Here is a 17,473-nt window from a genome sequence, read left to right on the forward strand (position 1 = left end):
CAGTGTTATATCAGTACCCAGATTACTTAATATCTCTTGTTTAGCTTACTAAATAGTTTTTCTTATTAATTTGTGTAACTTTGTTGCAAATTTATTTTTCTTTTGTACTTACAGATATGTTTATGCATGTGTGTTTTTTGCGGTAACCTGGTAGGGACTAGGAGAAAGAAAGATTCTCCACTTTTCATTCGAGTAGCCAGATCTGGTGGGATGGTCTTCCCACAGCTCAGATGCAGGTCTTAGGGTTGAAGTGGGGAGAATATATTTGCTTTGGATCACTGGAGCTGGCAGGATGGTCTATATACACAGATGGTGCTTTGACACCCATCTAGCCCATTATCGTTAGGGTGCTGGTGTATGACATTGGTGCACTCCATATGAACTTTTGCCTGCACAAGATGCCATCTAGATCCTTGGAGGCCTGGTCACAAGTCACTTCCACCAATTCCCAGTATGTTAAGTTTGTTTTGTAAAAGTGATGCCTTATGAAAGATATACTGGAATTTAATGCTATGAACTTAATGATTTGTTCATATAATAGATTCATTTTTGCTGTTGTTGAGATCAAAGATTTCTGAAATTTCCTGTTCATATACCTTTTTCCATCTTCTAAACTCAACTGAAAGATTACTATTATCTGCATTTTTAGGATTTTATTGAGGCTACTGATGTGCTTCTAGATCTTAAATTTATGGGAAATATAGACACTTTTTTTTTTCATTCAGACACAAAGATACCTATTTGCAAAATCCTCTTTAAAAAAAAAAAAAAAAGGCTTATTTCACTAAACAGTTGCTTTAGAGTTCTTCAATACTTTATTCTTTCTGAGTCCTTTCACCAGCTGTGTGATGTATCCATTCAGCTCATAAACAGACATTAATTTCACACATTGACTAAAATTGATTTGACATGCAAACACCTCCACCTGTTACAAAGTCAGCATATCCTCCAGAGCAGCCTTTTTACAATGCTCTCTTGTTTTATTAGCAATTTAGATGAAAGTAGGTTATTATTATTCAAGATAAAATAATGATTTATAGTAATGATTTATCTTTCTGTGCAATTGAAAAAAATGATAGCTCATAATTCAAAATATTGACAAGAACAATTTTAAGCCTTTTTTATAATATATTTGTTATATGCATGATATTATGTAAAAATAAGACCCATTCAGATTATTAAGTGTGTGAATTACTGAATTAGGTGAACAAAAAGATATAATGACCCCCTAATTTGGTATTGTGTGTGCTTGCATGTTGGTTTTACATCTAAACACTCTTCTGAGTGTATATTACTCTGTTTTCTTTTAATCATAAAGAATTAACAATGTTTACCACAAAATGGATCTTCTAAAAACATGTAATCTTGGAGTTTTCTGAATATAGCTCATAGAACATTGTACAATGAAGATTTCTACATTTGAAAAGTAATGAACTACATTAAATAGGCTGTTTGTGGAGATAAGGCTATAAAGTATATACCAATTGTAGGTGAAAAACATCATATTAATACATTAACTAATATAATAGTTTCAGAAATTAATTAAATTTGGTCAGCGGTACAAATGACCTGCATTGGCCACAGTTTCAGTCTGTAATATGATCTTGCAAAAAGAAACAAACAAAAACCCGTGGCATTTGTAATAATTCTGCATTTAATTACAGACCAGTAATCTATTCTTTTGTAGTAGATTTTTTTAGATCTTTTGTAATCTACTCTACCCTGACTTTCCAGGCATGGACTGGATGGACTTTCTTGAGTAGGAAATGATAGCAATAATTCATAGTAAGATTGAAATCTTACTATGTAAATTATTAACTTAATTATTAAGTAAACTAATACTTAATAATTAATTTATGTAAATAAATTGCTTCAAAGCAGCAATTTATTTACAAATCAATTGTAGACTTGGCATTATATTTTTTATTTTTTTAAGTTCCCTTTGTTTTTCCTTCCAGTGTAAAAGACTGCTTTAGTGGTTAAAGAACTTTTAGAAAGCAGAGCACTATTTACTTCAAAACAAAATCATTACAGTTAGGACACATAATAAAGCAATAAAAGTTTTACTGCTATGCTAGCAATATCATTTATATAAAATAAATGAAGTACACCACTCCTTGCAGAGACAGATGCAGATTGGTTTCAGTCAGTGTCTTTAGATATGCCTGTTGATCTGTTTGTCCTCTCTTTCGAAAAGAAAAAAAAGAAAAAAAGAAAAAAAAAAAGAAAAAAAAAAAAAAGATGATTTCCCTCAGGAAGTGAGTATATTTGGTTTGTTTAGATGCTGTAGGGTGGTATCAGCATGTGTGCACTTGCATAACCATCCTCGCAGAACTAAGAGCACACAAACCTTTTGGCTTTTTCCTATCGTCTGCAGCACCCTCCGTGCTGTCTTAATGTTTCTGCCATTTCCAAGTCTTACATTTATTGGCGCTTTCTATTCTGTAATGTTTTTATTGCCTCTGCATGAAATAGTTTGCAAAAAAAGGTTTTGTACAGTCACCTTTTATGGACGGATACAACATTATAAAAATTTTGAATCTGTTAATGCTTCTATTGTTTTGCATTACTATACCATATAAATATTACTGAATTTCATTGAGTATCATTTCTCACACTTACTCAGCTTGCAACTGAACTTTTTTGGATTTGTAATTCCAAATATTATGATAAACAATTGAGTTCAGTTGAAAATCTAATCCACTGCTTCGATGCACTTCCATAGGTTTCTATTTTGCTATTTTTCTAACAGCAGTATATAGAGAAGAGATTTTTAAAGGATTTTAGCAAGAAATGTAAGTCAAATAAAGCTTTTTTTTTTTTTTTTTTTTTTAAGTTTCTATTCATTTTCAAAAAAATGCTCAAGGAAAGTGGACACAACCTATTTGTTGTGATTGTCTTCTTATCTGCTAAGGTTGCAATTATATAAAATAAACTGAGTGTATCTGATCTATTTGCCTCTCTATGCTATAGATATTTGTATGGAGTATTAGGGTGTTTTCACCAGAACATGCACCTTAATAGGAACCATTAAGATGTATATTTCCATTTTGTATATAATAAAACATAAAAGTTTGTTGCAATGAATTAAAGTCATTGCCATTCATTCTTATGTATAGTAAATATTTTCCCATCCTACCACATCACAGTCCTCTGCTTCATATAAAAGTTTGGAATAGATGGTTATCTTAACTAAAGCTACACAAATGTACCATGGGCAACACATACAATATCTGTGTAGGCTGAAATGTAGTAAGGAAAGGTATTCTAGGCATCACTGTAGTCCACATCCAGGACTTTCCTTTCCAAACTGAAAACTAATGTCACTCTACCATTTCCTTTGCATGTGTACTGTATCAAATTGTAAAAGCATGTAGAAATCAGACAACTTTTATATTCATAGTTTTATCAAAGGTCTAGTCTGGAATATTTCACAAGCCCTTCATAGTACCACAGTTAGTAGTTTTGTTTGTTAGTTTTTGTTTCTGATCTTCTCCTTTCACTTCAATTGGACAGTTAATAGTGATGTAGTAGAGTTAGACTCCATCAGGGTCTCTCCTTTCTCTCTTGTGCCCTCAGCATAAACCAGCCTTTTTTATTTTTCTTCTGAGTGTGAAACTTTAAAAGCAGAATGTCAAATGGATTTTTCCACTTGAGACATCCACACAATCTATGCAATACAATGGCTACTACTGACCAACTATTTTTCTGTAATAGCATTTATATAACAAATTGTTAGGAATGGGCTAAGAAAGTATATGCTAAGCTAATTGGAGCACTTCTGTTGCCTAATGATAATTCTTTATTCACATTTATGCTTTGAGACACTCTTATTATCTAATTTTCATCCCTTTAATATGTGCTAAATTGATTTTCTGTGATGCCAGTTCTTAATTAGGATGTCATGTGTTGCTAATTTAAATGGCTTAAAGAAGATAAAATACACTGTGAAGTTTATAATCTAAATACCTATTGTTTGTATGACATGAGCAATTTTCCATAAAAAACATGTTAAATGGTGTTAATTGTATTTTCATCCCTTAACTCTTTAGAAATAGACTCCTGTGTTGGCTGTTCCATTACTTCTGGCTTAATGTCCTTCACTCTAGGTCCTAATCAGTAAGTGAAAATCAGCATTATACCAGCTGATTTTCTCTGAGTTTATCCTTATAAGAATAAGCAGGAAGAAAACCCCCAAACCCATGATTAATGCAACTATATTAAGTTGTTCTGTACAAAAATAGGGAATTCTAAAATAAGGCAGACTTTACTTAAATTTTATATTTAACATAATATTTCTAATATTGTTTAACTAACATTTTAGAGATCACTTGGATTACACTTCAGGTTTGAAGAAACAAGAACTGTGATTTCAAGAAATATGGCAAAAACATTTTTCCACTACTCAGCTTTTAAAATCATCTTTTAAAGTTAATCTCTCTCTTGAGGTAGTCTCAATTATTACTGTTACAAAAACTGGCAAGCAGCAAAAATGAAACTGACTTATCTAATTTTTTCCATCTCAAAAATACCTAAAACAGTGGAGTAACTTTGCTTTATATAGAATTGTTAAGTAATGAAACATAATATATAAAGTTTTCAAAAAGCTTGGGTTTTGTTTGGAATACTGAAACAATTACATTGGAAACAGAAGTTTTCCTCATGTGCACATGGAACTTCCTGCGTTTCACTTTGATATGTTTATAAATAAATTCATCAGCAATTTGTTCTAATACATTTTCATCTTAAATGAAACAGGCATATAATTCCTTGGATCCTGTTTTCTGCAGTTTATGAGACAGTTATTTCAGATGCTCCTCTCCACTAAGCTGAGATCTCCCTTGTCCTCCATAAGTTCTTGAAGATAATTGCTAATAGTTTATAGACCTCTTCAGTTTAAGTACTGTAATGTCAATTTAATTTGGACCTGTTCCCTGGAATATGTTTATATTTTCTAAAAAGTCTTTAGTCTGTTGTTTTCCAATCCTGTCCTGTTCTTCGTTATCCTTTCCTGCTAGCTATTTTTTTTGTTTTGTTTTTGTTTTTGTTTCTTGTACATTTAATGACTGTCTACAACCTCCTTTATGCCTTTTAGCTTTCCAGGTTTCTCCCCCATCCTACCTGGGGATAGCGATTGAGTGGCTTTGTGGTACATAGCTGCCTGCTGGGTTAAAACACAAGAGTATACAGTGATAAATCAAGAGAAGGTGACAATCCAAGAGCAATTCCCTAGTTATGCATAGTTCAAGTGCTTCCTATTTTTTTCTTAGTAAGATTTTCTTCCATGCATTTATTGTATCACTTTTTGTGATACACATAAATTTCACCCCACAAACGGATAGAGGGAGAAATCCGTGTGTGAAGAACACCTTCGATGTTTTAAGCCTGTTGAATACCTTGATAAGCCTTAGTTCTATTGTGAGACAGTGAAGAGTCAATTCCTATTTATGCTTTTTATTTCACTTATATGTTTTGTAGTTGTTTTTTGTTTGTTTGCTTGTTTATTTTTTAATATACGTATAAGTTTTATAGCTCAATTCCTCAATCATCTCTTTTTAAAGTTGAATTATATGGCCAATGCAGTGATTTTATCATTACTGGTTAAAGGCTGTAGCTTCTTTATTGAAGCAACAGTGTAGGATCTCAGGACCTACCTTTGCCTGAGCCTGATTTTAGCTTGTTTTAATATTGTCTGTATTCAAGTAATTACTGCCAAACATGGCTATATGAATGCCACACATGATAAAGGCTTGAGAAGCCTAGGTAATTGCTGCATTAGTAGAGGCTGGGGCAGGCAGTTGTACAACTTTCAGACTGTAGCTGGAAACCAATGGGAAGGAAACAGGCAGGGAAAGAAAAACTGGAAAATTAACCTGTCATTGTGCCTGCAAGCTCAAAATTAATTGTTTCCATATTTATGATTCTGCAGTTATTGATAATGAATTTCATTGTTATTTCATCAGTCAGTTAGCTGAGACAATAAACTTCTCTGCAATGAGTAATAGAAAGCTTTGTACTCATTCCTGTTCAAATTTCATCTGCATCTACCCTGGACAATCATAAAATTGATCATTAAAAAAAATAATAAATTCTTTTTCTTTGTGATTTTTCTGTATTCTCTGATAGAATATTTAAGTACACAGCAAATATTAAATTTAACAAAGTTGTCAAATAGATTTATTTTTTTTTTCCTTCTTGATTACTTTAAAGCAATTTTATATGTATGGTATTGTATTATTACCAACAAGCCATCTCTATGCTATGATAACAGGCAGTTAGTTTAAATAGACTTCCTTTAAAAAAAAAAAAAAAAAAAGAAATCATGTTGGCTTTCCATCTATCTGGTTCTAAGGTCATGTTTGGTTTTAATATTGATATAGAATGCAACAAAATAGAAGCAACAAAAATTTATCTAGTGGATATGATCTGTGGCCTTTTTGATGACAGCAAGGACAAAAAAAATCAGAGAAACTGTGAGACATCCCTTAGAATGCTGCTGGGAACTATATGACCTGTGAAGGAGGCCTTCTCTTTTTTTAGTTGGGGATTGACAGTAAATTGTATTGTAACTTTTCTTTGAAGGAATTTACTGGAATACTGTTAAAATTATCACCTATGAAATTACCCTGTAAGGCCACTCTGTTTTTAGCTATAGGCCAACCACATTTTAGCTTTAATAGCCAGCTTTACAGTCTAATTATGTGCTATTTGAAATATTTTTTTTTCTGTTAATTTTGATTTATTTTTCACTTTCAGTAGTTATTCCCATGTTCCTTTGCAGGATTCATATATATATATATCATAATGTCATATATATATATATATATCATAATTTCATTCTCTTACCTATGTTCTCTGTTCTCTTCAGTATTCCTGACGCGCGCTCTCTCTCTTTCTCTCAATCTCTCTCTCTCTTTCTCTCTCTCTCTCTGTATAGGGGTTTCTCTATCTGTCAGTATTTTCAAATTCCCATAATTTTCAACTACGTATTGGTATTTGGGAAACCAGTATTACACATGCATTTCAAAGAAGGCTGAAACATTTTTACATATAAACAGTAGCATTTTTGTGCTTCCTCAGGTATTTGTAAGGCTAGCTTTCTGCCTCGTTAAAAAGAAAAATCATATTAAACAGAAGGGACCTTTTGTAGATTCTGGTTCCTTTTCCTATACTGAAACTATTGCTTTATAATATTGAAAGCTCCTGCATAATTTGCAGATGGTTTGTTTCTATAGACCATCGTGATTTCCTGTGGAAATAAGAAAAATGTACTTCAGAGGAATAAAGTATTTAGGGATACTTAGTTGAATTCTCTGCTCCATCATAAATTTGCTATGCAAATCTTTTACAACTACAATCTGTAAACCTTTTCAGGAGTGGTAAAACCATAGCTGATTCTGCTTTCTATTTTTCCTGTGCTGAAGTCCTAGAAAGACAAGCTCTCTGTTTCTGCCAATGAAGTAGTACTTACAGTTTAAAATATTTACTATGTAATTTAATTGTTGTATTGAAGAATTGTGGTATTCCCTAAGAAGACAGGGAAGAACGTATGTGTAGGTTGAAGTAATGTCTATTTAGCTCACTTGTAATGTGTCTATTCATAACTCTTCTGTCTGTCAAATATGATGGATTTAACAAACATACTGGATTTATGTCACAGTACAGTTGCAGACTTTGTCTTTTTATATATTACTTCCTTTTCATTAAGAAGACTTTAAATGACATTGCTTGGGACTCAAATTTAAATTCTAACATTCAGATAAAAGATGTAGGGCAGACACAATATGTTACTGCTCCAAATAGATTTTATTATTGAGATCAATGCAAAGATCACCTTAAAGCGTTATGGTATACAATAAATAATATAAGTGGGAATAATTAAAACACAGCATCTGTTATATCAAAGTCTGTTCTGCACAACAATATTTTTCTGACTGTTCTAAACTTAGGAAAGTGTTTTTCAAGTGTCAGAGTCCGCTGTGTCAGGTATTCTGAATGTCACTGCAGGAAGATATTCTATATTAGATGTAAGGAAGAAATTCTTTACACTTTGGGTGGCAAGGCACTGGAACAGGTTGCCCAGAGAAGCTGTGGATGCCCCATCCCTGGAGGTGTTCAAGGCCAGGTTGGATGGGACCCTGGGCAACATGATCTAGTGGTAGGTGTCTTGCCCATGGCAGAGGGGTTGGAATTGGATGACCTTTAAGGTTCCTTCCAACCCTGACCATTCTATGATTCTAGGGTAAAAAGAAGATATAAACAAAGTCATAATTTTTCTTGTATTTAAACACAAACATTTGTGACCTGTTATAAGAGTTTAGATGTTAAACTGAAAAGTTCCAATTTGATGCAGAAATAAACTTCCAAACTATTTTTTTTTATTATTATTATTATTTTTTTAAAATGTGCACCTGCCAGTTCTCAGATTATAGGTTCCCTTAAATTGTCTTGGATGATAATTACAAAATGTAGTCAAATTCATTAATTTAGACTTTAAAGGTATTAACTTTGACTATCTGGCAGACCTTGAGCTACTGAAGTTTGACTATTTATGTGTGATGATATTATTAATGCACTATAGAGAAAAGATGTATCTAGTTACAGATTTATTGATTTGATTATGATTCACTGATCATCTAAGCTAGAATATCAGATAGCGTGAATGAAAATATCATGGTATTATGGAATTGATTTTAACTGTGCATTTGTAATGTAGTAACAAAGGGAAAAAAAAGGCAAGTTACTACCATGACTAAAAAAAATAAATTAAAGACTCCAAAACGTTAAAATCCATTAGCATTTTATGTATTTCAGATACCTGTATCAAAGTAACACAAAACCTTTTCATTAAAAAGACCAGAACTGCAACATGAAACCTTTCAAGTATTAGTCTTAGTACGTACTTAGGTGCTTAATATCACTTTAGAATTGCCATATTTCTTCCTTTGAAAGAAACAAAACACAGCACCAGAGATGTCTTTGATTCAATTCAGAGGGATATGATCTTCTCGCCAGAAGATCGCTGATCATGTCACTCTTCCAACATGTCACTCTTCCAACGTTAAAGAGACTGTTCACTGAAATTGAGTAAATACTTCTAGTTTACGAACAAGATGAGAAGTCTCTTTCCTCAGACTACCAAAAGAATCCATGAAAACCAGAAACAAATGAATACATGTATGATTTATGCTAAATAATAATAATTAAAAAAAAAATGTTTTTTTGAGACTGACAAGAGACAATGAAATAAAGGCTGTGTCAAATTCCAGAGGACAGAGAAATGTGGAAATGACTACATGTCTATAGTATCTAGATGCAAACAAATAGTATGTGATTCTGTGATGCTGTGATATGTATAAATACAAAATCCATAATTTGACCTTCTTTTTATTCCCTAGTTGTGTTCTGTCATTAAGATATGTGATGGAAAGCTAGATCTTCAGTAAAGACAAAAGTACATACATTCTGTCTGCAGTCAGTGCATCTGTGAGAAATTCAGTTAGCTAAGACAAAGCTTTTTGTGGATTTAGTATTTTTCAAATGTTTTGGAAGGAAATTGTCTAGTACCTGCATTAGTACATTGTAATTCAAGAGCAAGGAAAGACATTGAACTGAATAACTGCGGAAAGTTTTTACTATATCTAACTTGGGAATTCTTTCTGCTTTCGTGGAATGAAAAGTAGATTTTTTTTTTATGTCACAGTTAAATTAATTGGTAGAATATTAAATGATCTAAAAATGTGGGCTTCATAATAACACCCATAATTTAATATGAATAAGAAATTATGTGTATGTTATAGTAAATCTTCATACCAGGAAATTTGTATGAAACTCAAATCTACAAGTGAATGCTATCCATTAAATTCAAATAGATGATTTCAGACAAGCTGAATAATTTGTTTTTTTACTCAAATAAATTCTCTGTAATAGCAGATGGTCTTCACCCCAAGCTTTGAGAAGATGTAGATTCCCAGAGCTGGATGGAATCTTTCAAATGTTTTATTGCCAAAATGCAAATCAAACATTCTCAGAAGTGTCTTATAAGTTGTGACATTTGCTGACTTGTTTTTATGTTGAACAAACAAACACAAACCCTGGAAGTTGAGATAGAAATAAAGTTAATACATTTCATTTTGACATTTTTATGAGATATTTGTCTTTTCTATGTAAAATACTTTTATAAAAAAATTGTTCTAATGTATTTTAACTGCAAATGCAACACTGAAATATGTTTTTTGAGGCAAACAGATTTTATTAAAGGTTTATATTTCCAAATAATAAAAGTATTTAAAAGTTTCACCTGAAATTAGTTTTTATATTTTAATTGTTTATTTATGCTTTCAAATAAGAGATTTAAAAATTCAGGTTATATTTCTACCTCATGTAAAACTGGTCATTCATGGATGAAAGGTGATATGTTAAGACACACTAAGTATTCACTTAGTAAGACCTCAATTCTGACCAAAGACATACTGTACTAACTTCCCATAAAAAAAAAAAAAAAAAAAAAAAAGAATTCTCAACCTGTCAGAAAGTTTAATTTTAGGTAACTTCTGTTAAAAGTTTTGGTTCATTGATCCATAACCCACTCCTAGGGCTTCGTGTATCTGCTGAGTTAGAAAGCATCCTGATCTATCTTCTACTTCAGTAAATTCATTAATTAAAAATATTGTGGTACTTCCTCTGTATTCATGGAAAGAAACACTTGTTGCTTTCTCTAAAGGGATAATTCTTGAGCAGTGACTTTACAAGACCCTGCAGACAGTTTGCCTCCTGACACTTCTGCTCTGAGACAGTATTGCCCTGACCTTCAATACACAACAGGTTTTTCAAAAGAGTGTTGATCATTCACACGTACTGCTTTAGATGTAGATCTGCTATCAATGGAGGAGATGAATTTTTAAAATAAAATCAAAATATGGGTTCTAATTTTCTGTAGCTCTCCACATTTTCATGTAGTGTGTGGACAACTGGGAACAAACAAGTTTTCAGTGCTCCACTGTACTATTAAGAATAAATGTCTCACTAGGATCATGCAGGTGAAGCTACTTTAAAGCATTTGTAAAGATAAAATATGCAATCCTTGCTTATTTTTGGTACTATTCCAGTATCAGACTATTTCTGATATTATTCTACTGCTGTTTTAATATATTTGTGTAGTGGACTTTTGGAAGATGTTTTCATTCATTTGATACATTCTGGCTTTCTGGTAAGACAATTATTCAATAAAACATCTGACTCTGGAACTGCTCTGAATTGATAGATATAAAAGGAACAAATTTCTTTTCAAAGTCTTATTTTAAGATTAAAAAAAAAAAAAAAAGTGTACCTCTCTTTACCCTGAATAACTTGTTCTGCTGTGAAATGTACCATACGTGCTTCTCAACAATCTGTTCAGAACTTCTTCAAGGTTGTAAGCATAGGGTATGAATATGTGTACCATAATAATGCCATTCTGCATATTAAAATTTCTTTTGGAGTTAGCATGCCAGGTTGAATGCTTCTGCCAGGATTTAATATTAATAGTTTTAGCAATATATGACAGCAGACGTTTTTAGTTATGTTAAATTATCTTAATAATTAATACTGTTCTGAGAGTTGAATTTTCTTGATATCCTGAATATTTCAAATTTCATACCTTGAATTAAACTGTGAAACTTTTAAATAACTTCAAAATTTTATTGCTGAGTTCATTTGAATGAGGTTCACATCATTTTACTACAGATGTAGCAACACAGTTTATAGAACCAGATGTGCTTCGTTATTATGGTTGCTGCTAAGATGGAAATTAATGTCAAAACTTTTTTAAATTTAATGGCAAAGAAATGTATTCTTTATTTTCAATGGGCAGCAAACTGTAGAGTAATTTGCAAGATGATACAGCATTTCTAGCACAGGCACTTAATATTTACATTTCCTGTCTTTAATATTCTTGTTCATATGTTTCATAAGACTAGATTTTTATATTCTTATCTACACGTGCATTCCATATCAACAAAATAAATATTATTTAAATAGCAGATCTTCTAGAGGGTGTCTAGGAAGTATGAACGAAATTGTTAATCTTTTTTCAGTGTAGCTGAACACAGCTGGCAAAAAAAATGGCTCTCATTTGAAGTATGAGATTTAAAAATAATTCTTCAATTTTATTATATTTTGTTGTTTATGGTATTTTGGTGCTTTAAATAAAATCGATATAATTTATGAGTAAATTATCTACTTTTAATTTTATTGTTAATAACATTATCTAATGAATTGCAGATTTGAAAGTTAAATTAGATTCTTTATTACTAGTACTTCATTACAGAAATAAGATGTATATGTTAATATATGTCCATGATAGAATGGAGACTATAGATGAATTTATAATTCTACCATGAAATAAGATGTATTTCAGTGCAGTCATACTGTTAAACATGAGGATTTTTGTATCTTCAGCAATGAAGGTATGGAAGTTATTGATCTGTGAAAAGACATAGGATCCTAAGCCATCTTGTAGGTGATTTTAAAGAACTTACCTCTCGTTCATTTTCAACTGTAAATATCAGTTTAAAGCATAATGTCAAATATTTTGAAGGCACCTCTTTTGCTGACATGTAAATTGTTGACAAATATATTTTCCTTACTATTGTGTTTGAATTTTTTGATATTCAGAAATTGAGAAAGGAGGTTGCGGAGACCCTGGAATTCCATCATATGGGAAAAGGACTGGCAGTAGTTTTCTGCATGGAGACACACTTACCTTTGAATGTCAAGCAGCTTTTGAACTGGTGGGAGAGAGAACGATTACATGTCAACAAAACAACCAGTGGTCTGGCAACAAACCCAGCTGTGTTTGTAAGAATTATTATTATTTCTTTGTTGTAATCATTTTCTGACCTCTTGCTTTTCTTAGCATTTTTTACTAGCCAGCAGGAAAACATTTCAAAGACCTTGAAGGCGTTTAACAGTAATGTATTTTTCTTAGTTGGCTTCATAGTACCTCATTTATGGGTACCATCACATAGGACAGTTTTAGAATGTTCATCCCCTCGTTTTGTATTTATTTTTATCATTTAACATTTTTAATACAAATAAGTGCCATACAAAAGACTCTAATTGAACACAGCATGTAAGTTCTCAAAAGGACTGTGGCACATGCATTGATTCTGGCACTGCAATGCAGTCTACAGATATAAGCAAAAAAAAATGTTTTGTGTTGCTTTGTTTTGTTTTCTTAATATCCTAACAAAACATGAGTATGTGTTTAAGGAATATGAGGATATCCAATGTGGAAAAAGGGGGCTGAGATTATTAAACATGAATTTTGTTTGAAAAGATAAAATATGTTTGTAGGTAAGCTTGTAGATGGATTTAAATAGAGAACATTTTTTTTTTTCCCCTTCTTCTATGGTAAAATAGAGTAACTCTTTTTAGTACACAGGTGTACACTTAGGCACTTAGTTCTCCAGGTAGCGTTACCTTTTCTATAAGGAGTCTTACAATTCAGTACTGGATTTTCAAAACAGAGTATGGTGTCTTGTTCTGCTTAGATGTATATGTATTTTGCAGCTGTGTTGGTTACAGGACTTAGCAAGCTGAGTGAGCTTTCTGTGTGAATGGAAGCAGCCTCTATATGCCTGTGTAATGCTGGAATGTGTGTAAGCACATAAAGCCTGGCCATGAGATGCCATGGCTGCAATTCTTTTGAAGACAGAAGTTGTGTTTTGGCATAGCACTATACTGTGTTGGGTTGGTATATTAGTTGACAATAGTTTAGAATATTTTACTGCTCTGCTGTTTGATGTGCATATGCCCTATGAAAGGTAATGGAACCAGAATTTACAACATGTATTTATAACATTAAACTCAATTTTGATGCACTTCAAGAGCTGAGTAATAGTTATCCTTTGTGTTAATTACCGTGCAGTAAGCCTTCGTCTTTCTGAATGTACTGCTCTTTTTACTAGAGTGTAATAGCTTCAAGATCATGACTCCAAGATAGTTAGGAATTGTGTTGGTGAAAATTGACCCAAAAAAGTGAAAAAGGTGGAAAGCTATGAATCATTTCTGTTTAATCACCCTATACTAACAAAGGGAAACAGGAGGTTAAGTTTGTGCTATATACTTTTAGAGTACTTGACCAAGGCACAGCATCTGTACTAATCTTTGCATCAGCATGAACTTGGTGTGCTACAGACACAGACTGACCCTTCTGTTTAATTCTTTCGGATTTCTAAATACATTTCTGAATAGATTTCTGTTAACAGCAAATAAAATAAAATAAAATAAAATAAAATAAAATAAAATAAAATAAAATAAAATAAAATAAAATAAAATAAATGGAGGTTGCATTTTCACTTTGGAACAAACTAACCTACCAATTCTTCCGAATTCTGACACACCAAGCAGTACTTTTTATTTCTTTGGCATTCTCTATGTATTTCTTTTAATATTTTGCAAGCTCTAGTGCAGGCACTTAATATCGTAGAGGGAATTAAAACCTGCAATGCTCTAACAATCTTATGTCCAGGCTGTATGTGTAGTAGTTTTCAAATCTAGTTTTCAAAAATACTCTATTCCACAATATAGAAAATTTTATTCCACAAAATATTATTCCACAATAATAGAAAGACAAATGTTCGTAGTGTTTATAGAGTATTTTGAGAATATATTGTTGTTTTCTTTAGTCTCATGTTTCTTCAACTTCACCACACCGTCTGGAATTATTCTTTCACCAAATTATCCTGAGGAGTATGGGAACAATATGAACTGTGTTTGGCTGATTATCTCAGAGCCAGGAAGCAGAATCCATCTGATTTTCAATGACTTTGATGTGGAACCTCAATTTGACTATCTCACTGTGAAAGATGATGGGATTTCAGATTTACCACCTCTTGGCACTTTTTCTGGAAATGAGGTACCTTCTCAGTTGGCTAGCAGTGGGCATATAGTACGACTTGAATTTCAGTCAGATCACTCTACAACTGGAAGAGGATTTAATATCACTTACACAAGTAAGAAACTCTGCTTTTATTTTATGTCTTGTCAAGCTGTCTTTCATCATAACAGTGAAAAGTAGAATGTATTTGTATTTATAATGCAGAAGTGAATTGCCCCAGAAAAGGGGAACATACAAAATTGTAATACTTGTATAACTGCAGTGCTTGCAGCTGTCTTTCTCATACTCCTTTTATTAGCTTATCTGAAATTTTATCATTTATTTATTTCATTGTAATAGCACTGAGAATTTCCCTTCGTTATTTGAGGCCCATTTTGGTTGAAAGTGCTATAAATGCAAAGCATGTAACTCTGTCTTGGAATTGGGCACCACTGAAAAGAGGTGGACATACGCTTCCCAGTATGTCAATGTCTTGGGAATGGGGGGATGGACACGTGACAGAACTGGACACAGTACTCCGGGTGAGGCCTCACCAATGCTGAGTAGAAGGAAAGGAAGGATCAACTCTCTTGTCCTGATACTCTGTGTAACACATCGAAGAATACTGTTAGCCTTCTTAGTGGCAAGGGTACTTTGCTAAATCATGTTCAGACATGATCAATATCAGTGATACAACAGATAAACCACAATTTTAGATGCTTACAAATCTTACCACCTATAAATCTGTAAACACCTTTCTGTTCTAATCTATCTGCCCTGTAAAGATTTACATACACAGGAAATGGGTTACAAGCACTCACCCCTTTTCCTGAAGTTTTCCCTTGCACACACCTCCTGAAAGACATATAGATCCTCTAGCTTTTTGTACAGCCATACTGTTCTAAACAAGTCACTGATCCATACACTGAGGAGAACACCCCCCACATGGAGATGTGTGAGGGGCAAACAGTTGGGAAATTTAAGCACAGTGTTTTTGTTTATCTAAACCATACACAGCTAAAAAGATTTAGAATCTGAAGTATGTTGCATTGTTGTGAATATCATCAGACCCGATGCAGATTTTGTACTGGGGCATTTCCAAAACTTTCAATTATATTGTAATCTTGTTGCTTACCAAAGGTTATTCCCTTTCTCTCCCTCCTCCTCTTGTCCCCCCAGGGTAACAGAGTTTAGAAGGTTTGTATTATTACTGTTGTTGTTCTTGTTGTTATTATTATTATTAGTTGTTCTTTTGTTTTGTTTTGTTTTAATAAGCATTTGGTCAGAATGAGTGCCATGATCCAGGTATCCCTATAAATGGGAAACGTTTTGGAGACAGGTTCCTTCTGGGAAGTTCTGTTTCTTTCCATTGTGATGACGGCTTTGTGAAGACCCAAGGCTCTGAATCCATAACATGCATTATGCAGGATGGAAATGTAGTATGGAGCTCTGCTGTCCCACGTTGTGAAGGTAAGGGCACAATCTTTAGTTTGCACCTACAGTTTGAATAATTAAGATATTTAATTTTAGCTTGCTTTTCACATTTCATACACAAATGAGACTGCTGTAGCTGAAGTTATTTATTTGTCTTATTTTAACACTTTTCTAGTCAAATGAGAGAGCAATAATAGGAACAAGATAGCTTGCTTTTATATTCTTGGAATAAATTAGCATTCTAAAAATCTGGTTGCTATTCTCTTCAAATTCTGACAGTCACCATCATTACCTGGTTGTGAGTTATAGCTGCTATAGCAGTTTTGGCTGTAGCATACTGCAGAACATAATTATCTATCACATAGAAATGTGAAGTGAGTTTCTATTTAAAATTCATTTTTAAAAATGTGCACCTTTAATTTTCTCACAGCAAAGGTATACCTGAAACTCTGTATGTAACGTACTACTCTGCAGTACCTCTTTTCTTTAGAGTTACAGTGAAAATCAGAGATATGTTTAATATTCATTATATTCCCAAAATATTTAATCCAAAAATTCTGAATGTATATGCTTGTTCTTGCCTACATAAGTAAACAGACTAAAGTTATATCTCTCTGTAGAATGAAATACAGTGAGATAAAAGTGAGAAAATAGGCTGATTCCTTGATGTTTAACAGTGACAGTACTCCATACTATGGCAAGACATGTTTAATAAACACCTTGTGTGTTTCTGTTAAAAGTAATGTTCAGAAAGCTGTATGTCTTCTTGTAAACAATAGTTATGCAGTCAGGCACTCAGTGAAATGAGGGCTGCAGGGGACCTGTGTTCCAACACCTGGAGCACCTCTTACCCTTTCTTCTTCACTGACCTTGGTGTCTGGAGGGTTTTTTCTCACACATTTTTTCTCACTCTCTCTGGTAGCTGCTGTGCAGCATTTTTTACCCTTTCTTGCATTTGTTTTGTTTTTGTTATTTGGGCAATTTGGTAACTCAATTCTGATAAGACTATATTTCTAAGAAAATATAGAGATAATGGAAAAAATGTTAGTCTGGTAGGTGGGGTGCCTGCAAATATAGATGTATTAGAAAGATTTCTTCACCTGATTAAGACATGTAATGAGTTACTCTGTGGAGCAAGGGTGGTTTTTTTGTTGTTGTTGTTGTTGTTGTTGTTGTTGT

At 32.8% G+C, this 17,473-nt stretch overlaps 1 protein-coding gene across 2 annotated transcripts in view; it reads left to right on the top strand.

The window, feature by feature from the left end:
* Positions 1 to 17,473, top strand: part of CSMD1 (CUB and Sushi multiple domains 1) — a 1,153,949-nt gene that overhangs the window by 849,132 nt on the left and 287,344 nt on the right. For both annotated transcript variants that reach the window (XM_068678424.1, XM_068678425.1), the window contains exons 13-15: positions 12,655 to 12,837; positions 14,670 to 14,996; positions 16,136 to 16,330. In XM_068678424.1, coding sequence (XP_068534525.1) covers positions 12,655 to 12,837; positions 14,670 to 14,996; positions 16,136 to 16,330 — 705 coding nt within the window. The remainder of the gene's footprint in view (positions 1 to 12,654; positions 12,838 to 14,669; positions 14,997 to 16,135; positions 16,331 to 17,473) is intronic.

The sequence above is a fragment of the Anas acuta genome, chromosome 3 (assembly GCF_963932015.1).
Source record: "Anas acuta chromosome 3, bAnaAcu1.1, whole genome shotgun sequence".
NCBI classification, from domain to species: Eukaryota; Metazoa; Chordata; class Aves; order Anseriformes; family Anatidae; genus Anas; species Anas acuta.